Here is a 17,949-nt window from a genome sequence, read left to right on the forward strand (position 1 = left end):
AATTCAGCTATGCTATTCGCGTAGCTGAATTTGCATATCTTAAATCACCCCCCCCCCCCCCCGTAGTGAAGACGTAGCCTAAGACAAACCAAATTAAGGCCACTTTAATTCTGAGTGAGGCTGTTCACACAGGGGTTTAATGCAGATTAACTAATGCACTTCAAATTCACACCTTTAGTTAATTCAGATTAATTTCCTGGATGCCCCTTGTCGACAAATCCTGAGTCTGCTCCAATTCTTCAAAATGCTTCCCCTGCTAACCCACAGCACCACTCTTATCCAGACTGAGTTTAAGCCTGCCTCTAGAATAGATGGGTTTAAATTTAAAAACTGCTCTTAAAACTTTTTTTTTTAAAGTTGGAAAATCAATTTCTCCTCTGTGTCTGGCCAACTCATAGGTTCTGTGTTTCCCCACCACAGCAGATGCCATCATGATTACCTGAAACTGCTTGTGGAATTTGGCCCCCCACAAGCTTTATATATGAGGAATAAACTCTTGCTGGGGAAAACACAGCTCTCTGAAGTCAGCTAAAATAGCCAACCAGTTCCACTTTAAAATGTGTTGTAATTTTTAACATATTCACACAGTTTATTGTGTTTAATTATTTTCACCTTCCCAGGCATCCTCTGCCAGTGAGTCCTGCAGATGGCCTGTGGTTATGAGTTTTCAGAAGAGTGACTATAGTGACCACTGATTTATAATAAACATTTTGAGTTTTACAGTATTAGTTTTCTATAAATACACACATTAGTGAATCTTTAAGTGACCAAAGTATATTTAAAAAACAAAATGACAATCAGATGGCCTCTGGTTTTACATTTAGCCAGTTTCTAAAAAGCTGGCTTCAGTGTGTTTACTTTAAGCCTGAAGTCCTTATGAATTATAGACTGGCTGCAGATATTGCATCTAATAACATACATTTTCTTTGCTATGCTTTAAAAATTCCTAAAGATGATTTTTGTCCCAGGAAGTATTTTTAAATGCTTGATTCGGAAACCCTTACTCATTGCTGAGTAGCAACTCATACTGAAGCAAATCCCATTGACGTCAGTAGCACTGCTCCTGGGTAAATGCTACTAGCATGAATAAGGGCAGCAAACTTCAGCCCACAGAACCTGATTCAGAGTCCGCTGAAGTCAATGGGAAGTATTTCCATTGGCTTCAATGGGCTTTGGAGCAAGCCCTAAATCTACTGAACAGCTCTGTTCATATGCTGAGAGGCAGGAAAAGGAAAGCATGTGTGAGGGGCGGGGGGATAACCATTATTGTGATGATGAACTTGATTCATTTGTTATATGTAAATGCACCACGTGACTGGTTACAACTTCGTCTGGAAGGAATGACTAGACACCACATATTCAGGCAAACAAAAGATATCAAGAGAGTCTCTAGGCTGAGTTTGCCATATGGCGAAATGATAGCTCAGGGCTTTCTAATCCTACTGTTATCACAGAATTAAAAACAAACACAAAAATGTACATTAATGCTCCTGTTGTTGTAATTTGGCAATGCCCTCAGGTTCAGTGATGAAACCAGCGGAATGCTGCAAAGATCTTCAGCCACATTTCATAATACGCTGTCACAGGACTGATGTTTACCTTCTGGCAGAAAGTGCATTTTCAGTCAATTTGTATAATTCTTTTTGCAGTGTTTATGTAGTCTTTTTATGCCTATAATTATGCCTGATGTTTTAATCCTCAGACTATAAGTTACTGAAGAGGACACCAGGAAAAATTTCTGTGTGTGAACCATGGTCACTGAAAAGCAGATTGCAACCAGTTTTTACAGCGAAGCAAATTTCAAACTTGACGTCAGAAATCAAGTGTATCCAAGTACACTTGTTATGGCATCTGGAATACCTGCTATACATCAATGACCACCCAGTCCTGTATCAACTCTCAGTTGTTGAAAGTCAGCTGGCTCATATGTTCTTAGGGTAAGTCAAGTCAAGTCAAGTAAGTCAAACCAGTTTACTCTGGCACTTTGTGGGCATGTGAAGCGGTCAAAGAGCCTAAAATACTGACATATTACAGATCGTTTTCAGAACTGGATTTGAATTGTTTTTCAATGTGTGATGTTTTAGTATGTTCTGCACTCAGAATTCATCTATCTGGAATCTGCCAGGCCGATTCTCCTCTGGGAGGCAGAGGAGTTTGCCATATTATGGTGTGTGCATCACAGATCAGAAACAGAGGACAGGGTGAGATCGCAGGTGCAGAGTTCATACTGCATTCTTTTACCTCTGTGCAACAGTCTTAACAATTAGGAGCCACAATCGCCTGACATCACCATCTACAGGGAGACAAGGGAGTATGTATCGGGTTTGTGGCAGACCAGTACCAGTGCCCGGGACATGGGCAGTCTGGCCTGGTTGAACAGCACTGTGTTCAGGAACCAGAGGCTAACAGATAGGTCTGAAGTCAGAGCTATGTCTCAGAGTCAAAAGTTGGAGCCAGGGTCAGACAGAAAACGGGAACCAAAATCAATGGTCAGCGCTGAGTTGTAAACCGAAGAGCCATAGCCTAGGTTCAGAGCCGGAGCAGTCAGAACCAGAGCAACAGGGTTCAGGGACCAGGGCTGAGGGCAGGAGCCAGGAACAGGGGTTAAAGCCAGGAGTCAGATAGCATAAAGCAGGGTCTGTAGCATCAGCAAGCCAGGGTCCATAGTGTTACACAGACAACTTCCTGTCTCTTTCCAGCTTAAATAGTGGACCCAGCCCAACCAGGGACTCCAAAGCTCCTCCACTCAGGCTGCTGTGGGCAGTGCCTTTAGTGGAGGATAAGGCCTTAGAGCTCCCAATTCTCCTATCACTAGTAGAACCATCAGGTAGTGGTGTGGATGCAGCAGTGGCCCGAGTGCCCATGGGACCAGGTTCAGAACTGGTGGATCCTCACAGTGGGTTGCATCTGTGATGGGCTGCTGAGACAGGGAGTGCTGAGGTTTGGGGGTGGATCTGGGAAGCTGGATAGGTGCTCAGGAGGGATATAATGGAAAACAGGATCAATGGAGGGGCTGGGGCTACTCCTCCCTCATGCTAGCTGGGTGTGCTGCACAACTTTGCTGAGAGCTGCTGTGATGTGAGTGTCCCTTTGCATGGGAGAGGAAGGTATCTTAATTTACATCACTCTTCTGCCACTTACCTGCCTGTGGTGGGGTTTTCACCCCACACTAGCGTAGAAGAGGTTAATGGGGCTGAGAATGGGCCAATTAAGTGGACAGGCCACACCTGAGGGAATTAGGTGGCCTAAGTAACCCCAGATCGATGGTGGAACCCAGAGGAGAAGGAACAGGCGGGGCTAGTATAAAGCCAACGAGTTGGCAGCAGAAAAGGATGGCAGAGGGGGCTGCAGTGTGGAAGGCTGCAGTCACTCTCTAGAGAGGGAAAGAAGGAAACCCAGAGAGAGGGAGAGAGAGTAGAAGCCCTGGGATCCAGGCCCTGAAGGAAGGGTTTACCCAGAAGGGTGGTGGAGTGGAAGCCTGAGAGAAGCGGAGTAGAAAACATCCCAGGGAAACAGCAGCAAGAAGGGACATTGCAGAGCTTACCCATAAAGAGCATTTAGGCTCCTTCTATCACATCACCATTTCATCTTCACCCACTGACACCATCCGAGTGCATAAGTTTCACTGAACTATCTGATGGTGTGTTCTACACCACTACAGCCTCTAGTCCAATTTGATTCTTTTTTGATGCATGTCATAGAATCATAGGACTGGAAGGGACCTTGAGAGGTCATCTAGGCCAGTCCCCTGCATTCAAGGCAGGACTAAGTATTATCTAGACCATGCCTGACAAGCGTTTGTCTAACCTGCTCTTAAAAATCTCCAATGATGGAGATTCCACAACCTCCGTAGGCAATTTATTCCAGTCCTTAACCGCCCTGACAGTTAGGAAGCTTTTCCTAATGTCCTACGTAAACTGCCCGTGTTGCAGTTTAAGCCCATTGCTTCTTGTTCTATCCTCACAGGTTAAGAACAACAATTTTTCTCCCTCTTCCTGGTAACAACCTTTTATGTACTTGAAAACTGTTATCATCTCCCCCTCTCAGTCTTCTCTTTTCCAGACTAAACAAACCCAATTTTTTAAATCTTCCCTCACAGGTCATGTTTTCTAGACCTGCAATCATTTTTGTTGCTCTTCTCTGGACTTTCTCCAATTTCTCCACATCTTTCCAGCTGAGGTCTTGTCAGTGTGGAGTAGAGCGGAAGAGTTGTTTCTAGTGTCTTGCTTACGACTCTAGTGCTAATACATCCCAGAATGCTGTTTGCTTTTTTTTTTTGGGTTTTTTTTGCAACAGTTTTACACTGTTCACTCATATATTGCTTGTGATCCACTACAATCCCCAGATCCCTTTCTGCAGTACTCCTTCCTAGGCAGTCATTTCCTATTTTGTATGTGTGCAACTGATTGTTCCTTCCTAAGTGGAGTATGTTACATTTGTCCTTATTGAATTTCATCCTATTTACTTCAGACTACTACTCCAGTTTATCCAGATCATTTTGAATTTTAATCCTATCCTCCAAAGCACTTGCAACCCCTCCGAGCTTGGTACAGTCCACAAACTTTATAAGTGTACTCTCTATGCCATTATCTAAATCACTGATGAAGATATTGAACAGAACTGGACCCAGAACTGATCCCTGCGGGACCTCACTCGATATGCCCTTCCAGCTTGAGTGTGAACCACTAATAACTACTTTCTGGGAAAGGTTTTTCAACCAGTTATGCACCCACCTTATAGTAGCTCCATCTAGGTTGTATTTCTCTAGTTTGTTTATGAGAAGGTCATGTGAGTCAGTATCAAAAGCCTTACTAAAGTCAAGATATATCACATCTTCTGCTTCCCCCCATCCACAAGGCGTGTTACCCTGTCAAAGAAAGCTATTAGCTTGGTTTGACACAATTTGTTTTTGACAAATCCAGGCTGACTGTTACTTATCAACTTATTATCTTCTAGGTGTTTGCAAATTGATTGCTTAATTATTTGCTTCATTATCTTTCTGGGTAGAGAAGTAAAGCTGATTGGTCTGTAATTCCCTGGGTTGTCCTTATTTCCCTTTTTAGAGATTGGCATTATATTTGCCCTTTCCAGTCCTCTGGAAGCTCTCCCATCTTCCATGATTTTTCAAAGATAATCGCTAATGGCTCACACTACGTCCTCACTACAGGGGGGGGGGGGGTCGATTTAAGATACGCAACGGCTGTATCGGAGCCGACTTACCCCGCTGTGAGGACGGCGGCAAATCGACCTCCGCGGCTCCCCCATCGACGGCGCTTACTCCTACCTCCGCTGGTGGAGTACAAGCGTCGATTCGGGGATCGATTGTCGCATCCCGACGAGACGCGATAATTCAATCCCCGAGAGATCGATTTCTACCCGCCGATTCAGGTGGGTAGTGTAGACCTGCCCTAAGATATCTCCTCAGCTCCTTAAGTATTCTAGGAAGTATTTCATCAGGCCCTGGTAACTTGAAGACATCTAACTTGTTTAAGTAATTTTTAACTTGTTCTTTCCTTATTTTAGCCTCTGATCCTATCTCATTTTCATTGGCATTCACTATGTTAGCTGTCCAATCACCACCAACCTTCTTGGTGAAAACTGAAACAAAAAAGTCATTTAGCACTTCTGCCAGTTCCACATTTTCTGTTATTGTTCCTCCCCCCTCATTGAGTTGTCTTCCTTCTTCTTCTAATGTATTTGTAGAATGTTTTCTTGTTACCCTTTATGTTTCGAGCTAATTTAATCTCATTTTTTTGCCTTGGCCTTTCTAATTTTGTCCCTACATACTTGTATTATTTGTTTATATTCATCCTTTGTAATTTGATCTAGTTTCCACTTTTTGTAGGACTCTTTTTTGAGTTTCATATCACTGAAGATCTCCTGGTTTAGACAGGGTGGTCTCTTGCCATACTTCCTATCTTTCCCACACAATGGGATAGTTTGCTCATGTGCTCTTAATAATGTCTCTTTGAAAAACTGCCAACTCTCTCAAACTGCTTTTTTCCTTAGACTTGCTTCCCATGGGATCTTACCAACCAACTCCCTGAGTTTGCTAAACTCTGCCTTCTTGAAATCCATTTTTTTTGTGCTGTTTTCCCTCCTACCATTCCTTAAAATCATGAACTCTACCATTTCATCATCACTTTCACCCAAGCTGCCTTCCACTTTCAAATTCTCAACCAGTTCCTCCCTATTTGTCAAAATCAAATCTAGAACAGCCTCTCCCCTAGTAGCTTTCTCCACCTTCTGAAATAAAAAATTGTCTCCAATACATTCCAAGAACTTGTTGGATAATCTGTGCCCTGCTGTGATATTTTCCCAACAGATGTCTGGGTATTTGAATTCCCCCATCACCACCAAGTCCTGTGCTTTGGATGATTTTGTTAGTTGTTTTAAAAAAAGCCTCATCCACCTCTTCTTCCTGGTTAGATGGTCTGTAGTAGACCTTATCATGATATTACCCTTGTTTTTTACCCCTTTTATTCTGTCTCCTATTTCCATCTCATCCTCAGTCCAAGTGTATACATTTTTAATATATAAGGCAACACTTCCTCCCTTTTTTCCCTGCCTGTCCTTCCTGAAAATTCTGATCCTATATTTTTTCACATAACATCCACAGTACTTTATCTTTTTCTTTCCAGCACTCCCTTGTGTGCCCTTGTCTTTTGTCAGTTCTTTGGTTTTCCCCCAAGCAAAGCTAAAGATTTAGTAAACAACACAGGCCCTATTCACTATAAAATTAGACCTCTGTAGGTGCCAGCAGAATGCTACGTCTTGCAGTTCACATAATCTTATCTTGAAGCCAAAGCATTCTCCAGTCACAATTTCTTTGGTTTCACCCCCCCTTATAGCTTGCACTCGATGGGAAACGACTTTCCTATCCTACAAGAGTTTGAGATTTCAATTTTTTCCCCATCCAAATGTGGGGTGAAAGGTCAATCTCTACAATTTTTGAGACCCAATAATCCAAATTTTTTTTTTGGATCAGGTAAATCAAAATAGGTTTCAATTTTTACTTTTTATATTTTTAAAACATTTTTTACTGTAAGTTAACTAAAATGTCAAGAGTCATTTTGAATAAAAAATAAAACATCTTGTTTGTCAAAATGGGGCATTTCTACAATTTCAGAACTGTTTTTCAAAAAAATTTCAAATCAGGTTTGGCTAAACCAGACCTTTTTGGAATTTTCTGTTGGCGGGTGTGTGTGGGGGTGGGGGGTGAGGGCGGGGTGGGGGTGGAATTTTGTTGGAAAATTCCTGAGCAGCTCTACTGATAGCCACAAAGTACAGCACAGAGGCATTAGTGATGATACCAGGAAAATTTCCCTGTGGATATATGAAGGATCCTCCGATTGCATTACAGGAAAAATGGACTTTCAGAGGCCGCTTTGCAGCAAAGTCAAGGTGCAAAATTTCTGTGGGGAGTTTGAAAGCATTTCATAACATAAAAATCTGAGGAAGAAAAAGAAATTTTGATCAATGGCATACTGCCTTTGACCTAAGCAAAAGAACCCCCGCCAGTCAAAAAGACAATCTGTTTTCTTGTAAAGCAGAAGTATGCTATGTTTTGACAGCTGGGGTTCATGCTTTTGGCTGGGTTAATTGCCAGCCTGAAAAATATTCATCAGTTGGTTGCCAGTTTTTCTGTCCTTTTGATTGAGCTTTAGTGATGGTGGAGAAGGTGTTGGAGAGATTTGAAGCATGAGCTCTCTACCCCAAATCTGCACTCTGTGGCCTGAACTCACATGATCGGAAGAAAAGGCTTCCCTCACGGGCCAAGTGTCTGGTGAATCACTTGATGGTCACAAGATCAGCCTTCTGAAGTGTGGAAAGCTGGAGCTCGTTAGTGGTGACTACAGCCCGCTATAGTGTATTGAAAAGAAATGGATCTTTCACAAGACAGAACTTATTCTTTTAGCTGCTTATATTTTTGATGCAAAACTTGACAATGTTACTACTTTTGTTTTCTACATTCAGAGGAAATCGAACTAGAAGAGGAACTAAAGTGTGGTACTTTTCTGTAATTGACTTTTTTATTTTTGCCATGCCTTTTTTTTTCTTCCACTTTCTTCTCAGGTGAATGTTTCAAAGCAAAATAATAATAATAATAATAATAATAATAATAATATTTTGTATCACTTCATCTCTACTAAGATTATTGAATTCCACTTCCAAAAATTTAGTGTTAGTCATATTGAAAGTCCTTAGCTTCTTTTATATTTACTTGTCCCAAAGTGACCACTATTTTGGTCATTTAATATCTAATAAAGTCAGTGGGAGTTGAAGGGGCTCAGCACTGCACATTTCAGACTGACCCTCCATTTTCTGAAAGAAGAATTCAATTTTTTTAGTAAATACAAAGTGATAAAAATCCTTTTCACTTTCACACAAGTTAATAATATATGAAAAAGCTGCAAAACAGATTTTAAAACTTAGTCATTGGGAACTGAGGGGGGCTCTGAACCTTGTAGGATCAGGTCCTGGATGCAGAATTTGAGTACTATACACTGAACCTATCAGTCTGGTGATTAGAGTCACAGTTTAAACAGGCAATCTGGATGAAGACGTTTACTATGAAAAAGGAAAAAGACAATTTAACACTGTCTCTTATTTTATGGAGCCAAATTTTCAAAGGGACTTCTATCCAGCCTCCAAATTTGCATCTGTAACTTTGTGAGCATAATTATTTTTGTGCTAAATAACCTGAATTTGTACAAGCAAGTGACACAGGTGAGGAAAAAGGCATCTAGCCCCTCTATTATCTACATGATTTATACATGCAAAACTGTAGGTGTTTGTTCAGAGGCTCTTTCTGAAAATCTCGTTACCTTAACATCAATAAACAGCAATATGATATGTTTTCCCCATTGCTGTGATCTGTTTAACAGATTTACGCAGCTACTGCATAGATTCTAGGAACTCATTTGTTGGTTTTACCCTATTTTAAAGCTGCAAACAGATTTTTTTTTCTGCACACTTAGAACAACTGTTTAATTTTGGGTTGCCAATTTTCAAACATTTTTGTACATTCTGGCTGTTAAAGCAAAAAAGAGTCAGTAAAACGTATGATAAATTAACAGGCTGCTCACAAGAGCAATCACTTATCCTCAACTTTAGCAGACACGGTGCCAGACGTTTACAGGAATTTAATCAAAATTCTCATCAAAAATGAAATGAGTGGATTTTACAGAAAGTTTAATTAGAGTGGTCAAACCACCCAGTGTGACTTGCTTGATTTGATTAAAGTAATAAGGAGCATGTTTAATGAGAAATGCATTAATTCATTCAAATAAGTGGCTTTATCAGAGGTGCTAAACAGAGTGTTTGAGTGTGTGTGTGTGAGAATGTGTGTGTGTGTCTGTTGTGTGTGTGTGAAAAAGAAGTTATAATACAAGTAATTGGCTGAGGTGGAACTAAAGACTATGCTATAATTGCATGGTCTCAGCTGCATTCTACCAGTTGGATTTAGAGAACACTCATCCTGATTGAAGAGATAGGGTCTATGATTTAAAAAACACAACACAGGTCTTTAGTTTCATTCCCTTGCTGAGATCTCCCTCTCATTCTTTCAAATGGGGAGGAATTCAGAAAGTTTAGTAGGGATCAGAGTTACAGATCGAGTTAGTAGTTAGTTAGTAATTAACTAGATAAGTAACTGAAGAAACTCAAACACAATCTCTACCATAAAATGAAGCAGTTTGCATTCACTTTTATTTTTCGTTATCTTCCCTCTGACCGGGTAACATTTTAGGGAGTCTCTGTTCAATCCACTGGAAAGGGATTTGTTTGGATATCCCCATTCTGGAGTGGTGATATTTTGTTCCTGGAGCAGAATAGTGTTTACCTATGAACCCCATAATGGCTTGTGATGGGAGGTCTGTGGTGAAACCGCTAAGCAGGAAACTACTCTCCCCACTGAACATCTTCTTTCCCCTGGCTAGGTAGAAGGAAAGACCATGGCCCAGGAAATGACAAGGCACTTCTGGCAGGGGAAAATGATTCCCATTAGCTGCATTCCCACTGCACTTCCCTTTCTCCTGGCCATGTAAGAGGAAGGACCCGCCCCAGGAAGTGATTGGGCACTCTCGGAAAACAGCAGTCACATTGTGAGCCAGGAACTGGAAAGCAGCTGGGACCTCGCAGGAAATGCATGTAGAGCTGCGTGTGGAACAGGCTGTGACTGCTGGACATGACAGCTGGGTGCAGGTCTGTATGAGAAATATGAGTAGAGGTCTACTTGAATCGTTGGGGTCTACTTAAATTCCATGCCACCCTTACTTCTCTTCTGCTGCTGCTGGCGGGCAGTGCTGTCTTCAGAGATGGGCGCATGGGCAGCAGCCACTGTTCTCTGCTCTGCCTTCAGAGCTGGGTGGCCGGAGATCAGATTTCACAGGGGAGACCAGATTTCATGGTCCATGATGCAATTTTCATGGCTGCGAATTTGGTAGACCCCCTACTTATGAGGGAGTAGTGGTGGCTGGGCAGGGAGCTAGTGCAAAGAGGCCCCAGGGGGAGAGACACCATTAAGCGATTCTGGCCTGGAAATCCACAACTTCCATTTCCTTGAACAGAGACTGGACTGGAGAAGGCACCCCAGGCTATAGGTCTGAAGAGCCCTAATTCTTGACTGGGCTGCCGCAGGGGGCCCAACCAGAACTGCTATTGCTCATCTTGAACTGTAACTGGTTAACCCTCTGTACCCAGGATATTTGCAAGCTTCCCTTTTCCTGCCAGCCCTTTCACTTCGCCTAGGTCTAGCTGCTGAAGCACCTTCAGGGCTTGCCTTTGAGTGGTGGTACACCTGGCAGGCTACTGGTGCCAGAGGGGTTTGGTGTCTAGCTGCTCTGAGCAGCTATGATAATTACAGGGCTTTCTCCCCCATCTGGCTTTATTTGACCCTCTTCCCTGGTGTGTATCATGTGTCCCTCTCCCTGTCCTTTGCCCAGCACTTCATGACTCCCACTGTGCCCCTCATCCTCTTGTTCTACCCCTTTGCTTCCACCCCTCCTGCTGTTCTGTAAAGTGACTCCTGTTACACCTCCCGACTTCCACTACTGGCCTGTCTCTCCTCTTGTGCCTCCCTTACATTGTTGCCCTTTGATTTCTGTTCTACTCGCTTCCCTTTATTTTGCCCCCAACCTGGTATTCCCGGGGTGTCTCCCCTGCTTCAGGGAGGGATCTGTTAGTCCTAGGGGAGAGAAATGTGGGAGAAGGTGTAAGGCTGAGTGAAGACTGCAATTGCACCCCTGCAGTGGGCCAAATTCTGCCTTCTGACCTGCGAGTGGCTCCCAGCGAAGTCAATGGATGTTCGGCTCCTTTGAAAATCAGTGACCTTCAGATAGAGCCTAAATATGAATTTAGTTTCTGAAGTTTGCCAGGTTGGAAAGTTTTGGCCAAGATGTTTCAAAAATAGGTTGAAACAGAGGATTGATGTCTGAGATTTTAAAAGCTGTCGCTGGGGATTAAATTTAATGGGAGATGAGTGGCTCTATCCCCTGCACTGCTCTGAAAAACTCAACCTTGGGGATTACTTTTGAGGCCTCCCTTTAAACCACAATGAGATGGGCTCGCAACAAAATCTGAAGATGTTTGGAATGTGCTCATATCTGAACTGTATGGCTGACCACTGTCTCTATCCAGACCGGAATCTCAACTTTGTGGCTCAGGTTCTTCTCTAGTAACAAGTGGCTGTAAGTCTGTTACTAGCCTAAATCTTAACTTCCTAAAAATTCTATTCAGATTTTATTCCGATTGTGCAGAGAATAGGTGCATAGTTTGGATTGGAAAAGCCTCAATCACGACTTCTAAGAAGAGGGGATAAGATAAGAATGAAATGCTATATGAATAGGTTTCGGGTCTATTGCTCAATGCACATGACAGTTATATGCCTTTCTCTCCTTCAGAAGGAGAAGAACAAGCCTCTAAGATTCCAATTTATCATTTTAATCATCACTTCCTCTTCCACACTTTTTTTGCAAGGACTATCAGTTTTCTGCAATACTTTGCATTACTGAAATATATAGTTAGTTTATTGATTATTGTCCATAAAGATCAAATAATCATATGGCTTTTATTTTCCCTCAGACAAAGTCAATAACTTTAAGCTTTATATGTTTGGATGAATTTACAAATATTTTAGAAAACAACACAGTATAACTGGGCCTGTATAGTTTTAATGTGGAATCTTACCAGAAATCTATCATCAAAAATGTACGGACATTTGGATTCCTTTTTGAGTTTTTTTAAAAAGTTCCAAAATCCCATTGCATTAAGCCCTGATGAGGAACACATTTCTGAGGTAACATAGATCTTTCACTAAATTTGCCAATATACTGTAGGTTTTCTTTCCCTTACAAAAGTAGTAACTCGGGTTGCAAGTAAAAAAGTATTATACTGGTCATGTATCATGGAACATTCAGTGTTAGTTGGGAATTCATTTTTTGGAAACAGATACTTAAATTTCACATCCAGGGCAGAATTCAATGCCCTTCTTCTCTTTATTGAAAGACATCAGGAAGATACTCAAGAGAGAGGATTAAGAGGGGATTTTAAAACTCACATTCCTCATCTTTGTGAAACTAGTATTTATCTGTGAACCTGAGCACATGTCATATTTACCAAGTTTCCTTCAGCACACTCAGGAGATCTCCAAACATGGCATTATTGTGTACGCAGTAAATGTTTATCCCATGCATGTCTGTTACTATGGAGCGACTTAGTGAATTTAGAAAAAAAAAATTCTGCAAATCCAGGAGAAAGCTAAACTCCTCACCTCTCATACTGTTCAAACACAAGCCACAGTTTGCTTCCAGGCAGAATTTATCAGTAGACTCTGCTATGGTGTCCAGTGAACAACTCTCAGAGTTGATATATGGGAACTGTTTTCAAAGGGCAAACTCTGGGTGAAAGCAAAATATTTGTTAAGAGTCTAAAAGGCTGAGACTGTTTAAAGCCCTGGCTTTCATTAGCAACATGTTTAAGGCGCAGACATTGAAATATTGTTTCCAGTGTTGATTCCTAGAAGCTTGAATCTACAATGTATCAATCACATACTGCAATGAGTCATATTTAATCCAGTTCTCTGTTTCACTGAACCATGGCAATGCAATTTTCTGAAAGAAATGGAGATGTTTACAGAACTGTTAACAGCTCCTACCATTTACATGTCAGTGTTCTATTATGCTTCCATCACCAGCATCCAAGGCTTGTACCTCATAAAACTTCTTCCATGTAATTAGACAGATAGTTTCTGACTTGGCCACCTGGTTGTGAAGCCTGTCTCTCTCCAATAATGTCTTTCTATGCTATTTCAAATCTGCAAGATTCAGACACCGACCAAGTAAAGTGCCAGAAGGTAGAAATGTAACAGATTAACAGCAAAACTCATTTCTCACGTGCAAGTGGATAATGCTACAGTATAACCAATGAACAGATTAAAAAAAGTATGAAAATAGTTGTAGATGTGGATGCCCAGTGCTTACATGATGAAATGCTGCTTCTGCCTCTCATAGAAAACCTGGTGAGCAAAAGCATCTCTTGATGTTTGTCCTTTGCTTCCCTTATTTAAACGTTGGGATGGGGGACCATTGACACCTATAGAGGATTGTTTCTATATCTTTTTCTATGACCGTTAGCTAGGAAAAACCTTAGTCTATAAATGCAGACAAGATACAGGCTCAGCAAGCTTGTTAAACATGCGAGTTTGACAGATTAACCAGGAAAAGTATCACATCTCTCCTCACACACACAAGAGGCATTAATCAAAAATATATGGTTTTAGCAAGGATGTTCGGTGGAAACAGAAGAAGAAAATAAGTCAGATATCATTCAAGATTTTCAAAAAGGTACACTGCTTCCCCCATTGCTAAATTACACCAGAGAAGGCAATTACCTTTTCATTTTTCCTCTCCTCTGCTTTGCAGGAGGTGTTGGTTGGGCTGGAAGTCACCAAGCCACTGATCGGCCCATTTCCTGCCTCTCCGTTCAAGTTGGCCGCACTGACATTTGGAGGAGTAATGGCTGCTGCTGCTGAAGTGAGAGGAATGATGGGCCTGGCACACTGTGCTCCTGGAATAACTTGGACAGGGGACTGGTGGACATGTTGTGGAGAAGCCATGGAGTGTGACCTAACCACAGTGGCTGGGAGACGGGATGGAGAGTTCTGGGTTCTCAGTGGTGAGACGGTTGCCGTGGGCCGCTCCGGTACCTGGGCAGAGGGGTGTGCTACTGAAGAATAACAGGAGGAAAGCACAGCAAAGAATGAAGCTTGTAAGTACTGATACAGGTCAAAGTAACAGATAATTTTATTTACTTTATGATAAACGTACTTTACTCCCTAGTGTTAGACTGTCCACAGGAGAGGTAAAAGTTTAACATCAGAATGTATTGTATTGGAAGAAGAGCAGAGCAAAATTTTTCATCCAAACCTATTTTTGCTGAAAAATGCAGATTCAGGTCAACCAAAACATTGTGCAAATTTGTGTCGACTTTGGCAAATTGTTTCAGTCAAAGAAAATATTTCAGTAATGTCTAAATCAATCGTTTTGACTTTTATAAAAATGACACTTTTTGGTTTTCTGGGCTATAGTCATAAGGGCACCATTCACAAAAAGGAGGAAGTTGTGGTGCTGCCAGCCTCCCTTGAACCCAACCTTCCCGTGCGTAGGGCACTCACTTAGGACATAGGAGACAGGTTTGCATTCCCACTCTGGAGCAGGGACTTGAACCCAGGTGAGTGTCCTAACCACCAGGCTACTGGCTCTTCTGATGTAGTTTTCTCTCAGTCTATCCTGCTGAAGCTGTTCCACTTTGTATAAAATACCTGAATTGTCATTAGACCCCAGACAGAGAGCATGAGAGGGACTTTATAGCCCACGGTTAGAGTGCTCGCCTGGGAATGGGGACAGGTCCCTGCCCCATTGAAAATTTCAGTATTTTATACAAAGTGGAACAGCTTCAAGAGAGTGAAAGAGACCTACCCTAGGATAGCCTGTAGGTGGCTAGTGCATTCCCTGAGCATGGGGAAACCTGAGTTTACATCTCCATTCCAGAGTGGGGATTCAAACTTAGGTCTCCTGTCTCTCACCTGCCGGGTCAGTGCCCTAGCCACTGGGCTTTCAGGTATAAGAGTGTGTGTGGGGAGAAGGGGGACAGCACCACTACTGACAAAAAATGTGGGGTTCGGGTCAAACAGATTTTTTTCTCCAATTTTTCAGAACTGCCAGTGAATCAAAAAATCAGTTCTTCACGTGGCTCTACCTGAAAGTATTTTCCTCATATGAAACACACAGTGTTTTAAAATAGGGACAAAGAGTCCTGTGGCACCTTATAGACTAACAGAAGTATTGCAGCATAAGCTTTCATAAGCTTTCGTGGGTGAATACGAAAGCTTCACCCACGAAAGCTTATGCTCCAATACTTCTGTTAGTCTATAGGGTGCCACAGAACTCTTTGTCGCTTTTTACAGATCCAGACTAACACGGCTACCCCTCTAGTGTTTTAAAATAAAAACCCACAATTCCTACCACATCTTGTAAACAGCCCACTGAGTGTACTGTTGACTTCTACAATCATTGAGTGTCCATGGTATTTACTCTTCAAGGTAAACACAAATATACTCCATTTTAAAAATAAATTCCTACTTCACTCTAATAGTTACTGTTAGCTCCTTGATCATTTTTGGCGCTCCTAACTGTTAAATTTACATCAGCAGAGACTAATTTAGATTAAAACTGATCTTGTATTTTTGAAATGTGATTTAAAGAAACCAAAAACTGTACAATATTTTAGGCTTAACAAAATGTATCGGCACTTTAAAAAAGACAATAGCAAATTACTATGCTGTTCAAGACAAGTTAAGTAGTGCCAATCATTAAAGCACGTTTGAGATCAGCTTTGTTTCTGCCAGGAAAGTCCTAAAGGGACTATGCAAAACCATTTAGTTTTCCTTCCCCAGATAGGTGAACTCCACTTTACGTCAGCAGATCACCACCAAGAACCAGGGAATTACTGCTCATCTATATAACAATAACTACAACACACTGACTATCAATGCCAGCTCTCCAAGGATCCAGGAAACTATAGAATGCTTCATGTGTCAAAAAGTATAGCACAGAGCTCCAGTTTCATTTCCATGCCTAAGTCTTTTCTGATCTCCAGGTGGGTTTGTTGCTTTGTACAGTGGAGAAGAATAGGCCAGAGTTAAGCATTCCCAACACTTAAACAATTCAGTAGTTCTCTTAAAATTCCCTTAAGAATACTTTTTATGCAGCATTAAAACCAATCTGTGGAGTTCTGTCATGGGATATTACTGAACAGCATTATTCTAGTAAAATTCAAAAAAGGATTTTCTATTAATATCTGTCAGAACAGCACCTGCTCTTACATCGCTAGAGTTTAAAATGGCAAAGGGCATCATCCCCATGCTCAGCGTACCAACTGATCACCATCTGAGATCATGAAGCAATTCCACCCTAATCTTATTCCCATGTTATACACACAACACTGGATGCCTATTGAGATTTTTTTTAACCTCTTCTTGAAGCATCAAATATTACCCACCTTTGGAAGGCAATCAACTAGATGGACACCTGTGCTAGATGGACCCCTAATATATTCCAGTACAGCAACTCCAATGTTGGTATGATTCTCTTTCCCAGTTATTCCCTCATCCAACAGAGTTTCTTTTTATTCATGTTGAATTTAGCAATCCACCAAACTGTCACTTATTTGTCTTGAATTTTTTTGTAACCTTGTCCTCTAGGAAGAGTAAGAGTCCATGAATTCAGATTTTCTCCAGATTGTCATTTTCTTTTTTACTGTCTTCCCTACCTCCAGGGGCGGCTCTATGTTTTTTGCTGCCCCAAGCACGGCAGTCAGGCGGCCTTCGGCAGCGTGTCTGCAGGTGATCTGCCAGTCCCACGCCTTCGGCATACCTGCTGCCGAATTGCCATTGAAGCCGTGGGACCGGCGGACCTCCCACAGGCATGCCGCCAAGGCTGCCTGACTGCCGCCCTCACAGCGACCAGTGGGCCGCCCCCCACGGCTTGCCGCCCCAGGCACGCGCTTGCTGCGCTGGTGCCTGGAGCCGCCCCTGCTACTCGATCACCCAACAACATGTAATGAAATATATGGGCCATCTCCAAATTCAGGTTAGAAATGGGTACTATTGATTTACTCCCACCTAACTCATCCCCTCCCAATCTTTATGTACAAATTGTATTTGTGGGTAGGCTAATTGAGTGGCACTCTTGTTTGGGCTTTGTGTAATGTGCAAGTCCTGCTACAAGAAATCAAATCTTGTAGCCCTCTACAAGCATAAGGCCAGTGTTCAAGGTCTGAAAATATTGTTACAGCCAGATTGGTTCCAAGGTGAAATGGTATTTCTATAGATCTCTGGGATAAGAATACAAATGATAGAATTTCATTGCATGCTGCTACCTCCCTCTAGATTTAAGGTTGATTCGACAGTCATACTGACATGCATTGTTTGTTTAATACAGGCATCAGCATTTCTAGGCTTGAAGGAAACTGACAGTGCCAAAAACAGCAAAAGAAATGGTCGGAGAAGACTCAGCTGTGAGCAAGGCTTCTACAGTCTATAGCTGTCTTTGCTCTAAACATCTGTGGGTTTGGATTGTGCTGTGTCAATCAGTCTATTAGTTAGCAATGTTCACTGAAGACTATTTTTGTTCTGGACTGCTCATATTCCATTTTCTGTATTTCTACATTAGTGGATTTGTGAAAAAATTGATTTGTTATTCATGTGTATTGCAAGCCAACAAGAGCATGACTTGAATATTGTATAATTTTCTTTTACTGGAAGTACCTTCTTTTTTTTAAGACATAGGATTAAGTTTCTTCACTCTGCAGGACGAGATGCAGAAGAGCTCTGCAGGATTTGGGCTACTGGACAGCAGCCTATTATGGCCATTGTGGATTGGTGAAAGA

The 17,949-nt window shown here is 41.8% G+C and overlaps 1 protein-coding gene across 1 annotated transcript in view; it reads right to left on the minus strand.

The window, feature by feature from the left end:
• SH3RF3 (SH3 domain containing ring finger 3) overlaps nucleotides 1–17,949 on the minus strand; it is a 380,992-nt gene that overhangs the window by 28,255 nt on the left and 334,788 nt on the right. The window contains exon 8 of the mRNA XM_024224390.3: nucleotides 13,892–14,226. Coding sequence (XP_024080158.2) covers nucleotides 13,892–14,226 — 335 coding nt within the window. The remainder of the gene's footprint in view (nucleotides 1–13,891; nucleotides 14,227–17,949) is intronic.

This window comes from Terrapene carolina, unplaced genomic scaffold (assembly GCF_002925995.2).
Source record: "Terrapene carolina triunguis isolate 2854851 unplaced genomic scaffold, T_m_triunguis-2.0 Scaffold21, whole genome shotgun sequence".
NCBI classification, from domain to species: domain Eukaryota; kingdom Metazoa; phylum Chordata; order Testudines; family Emydidae; genus Terrapene; species Terrapene triunguis.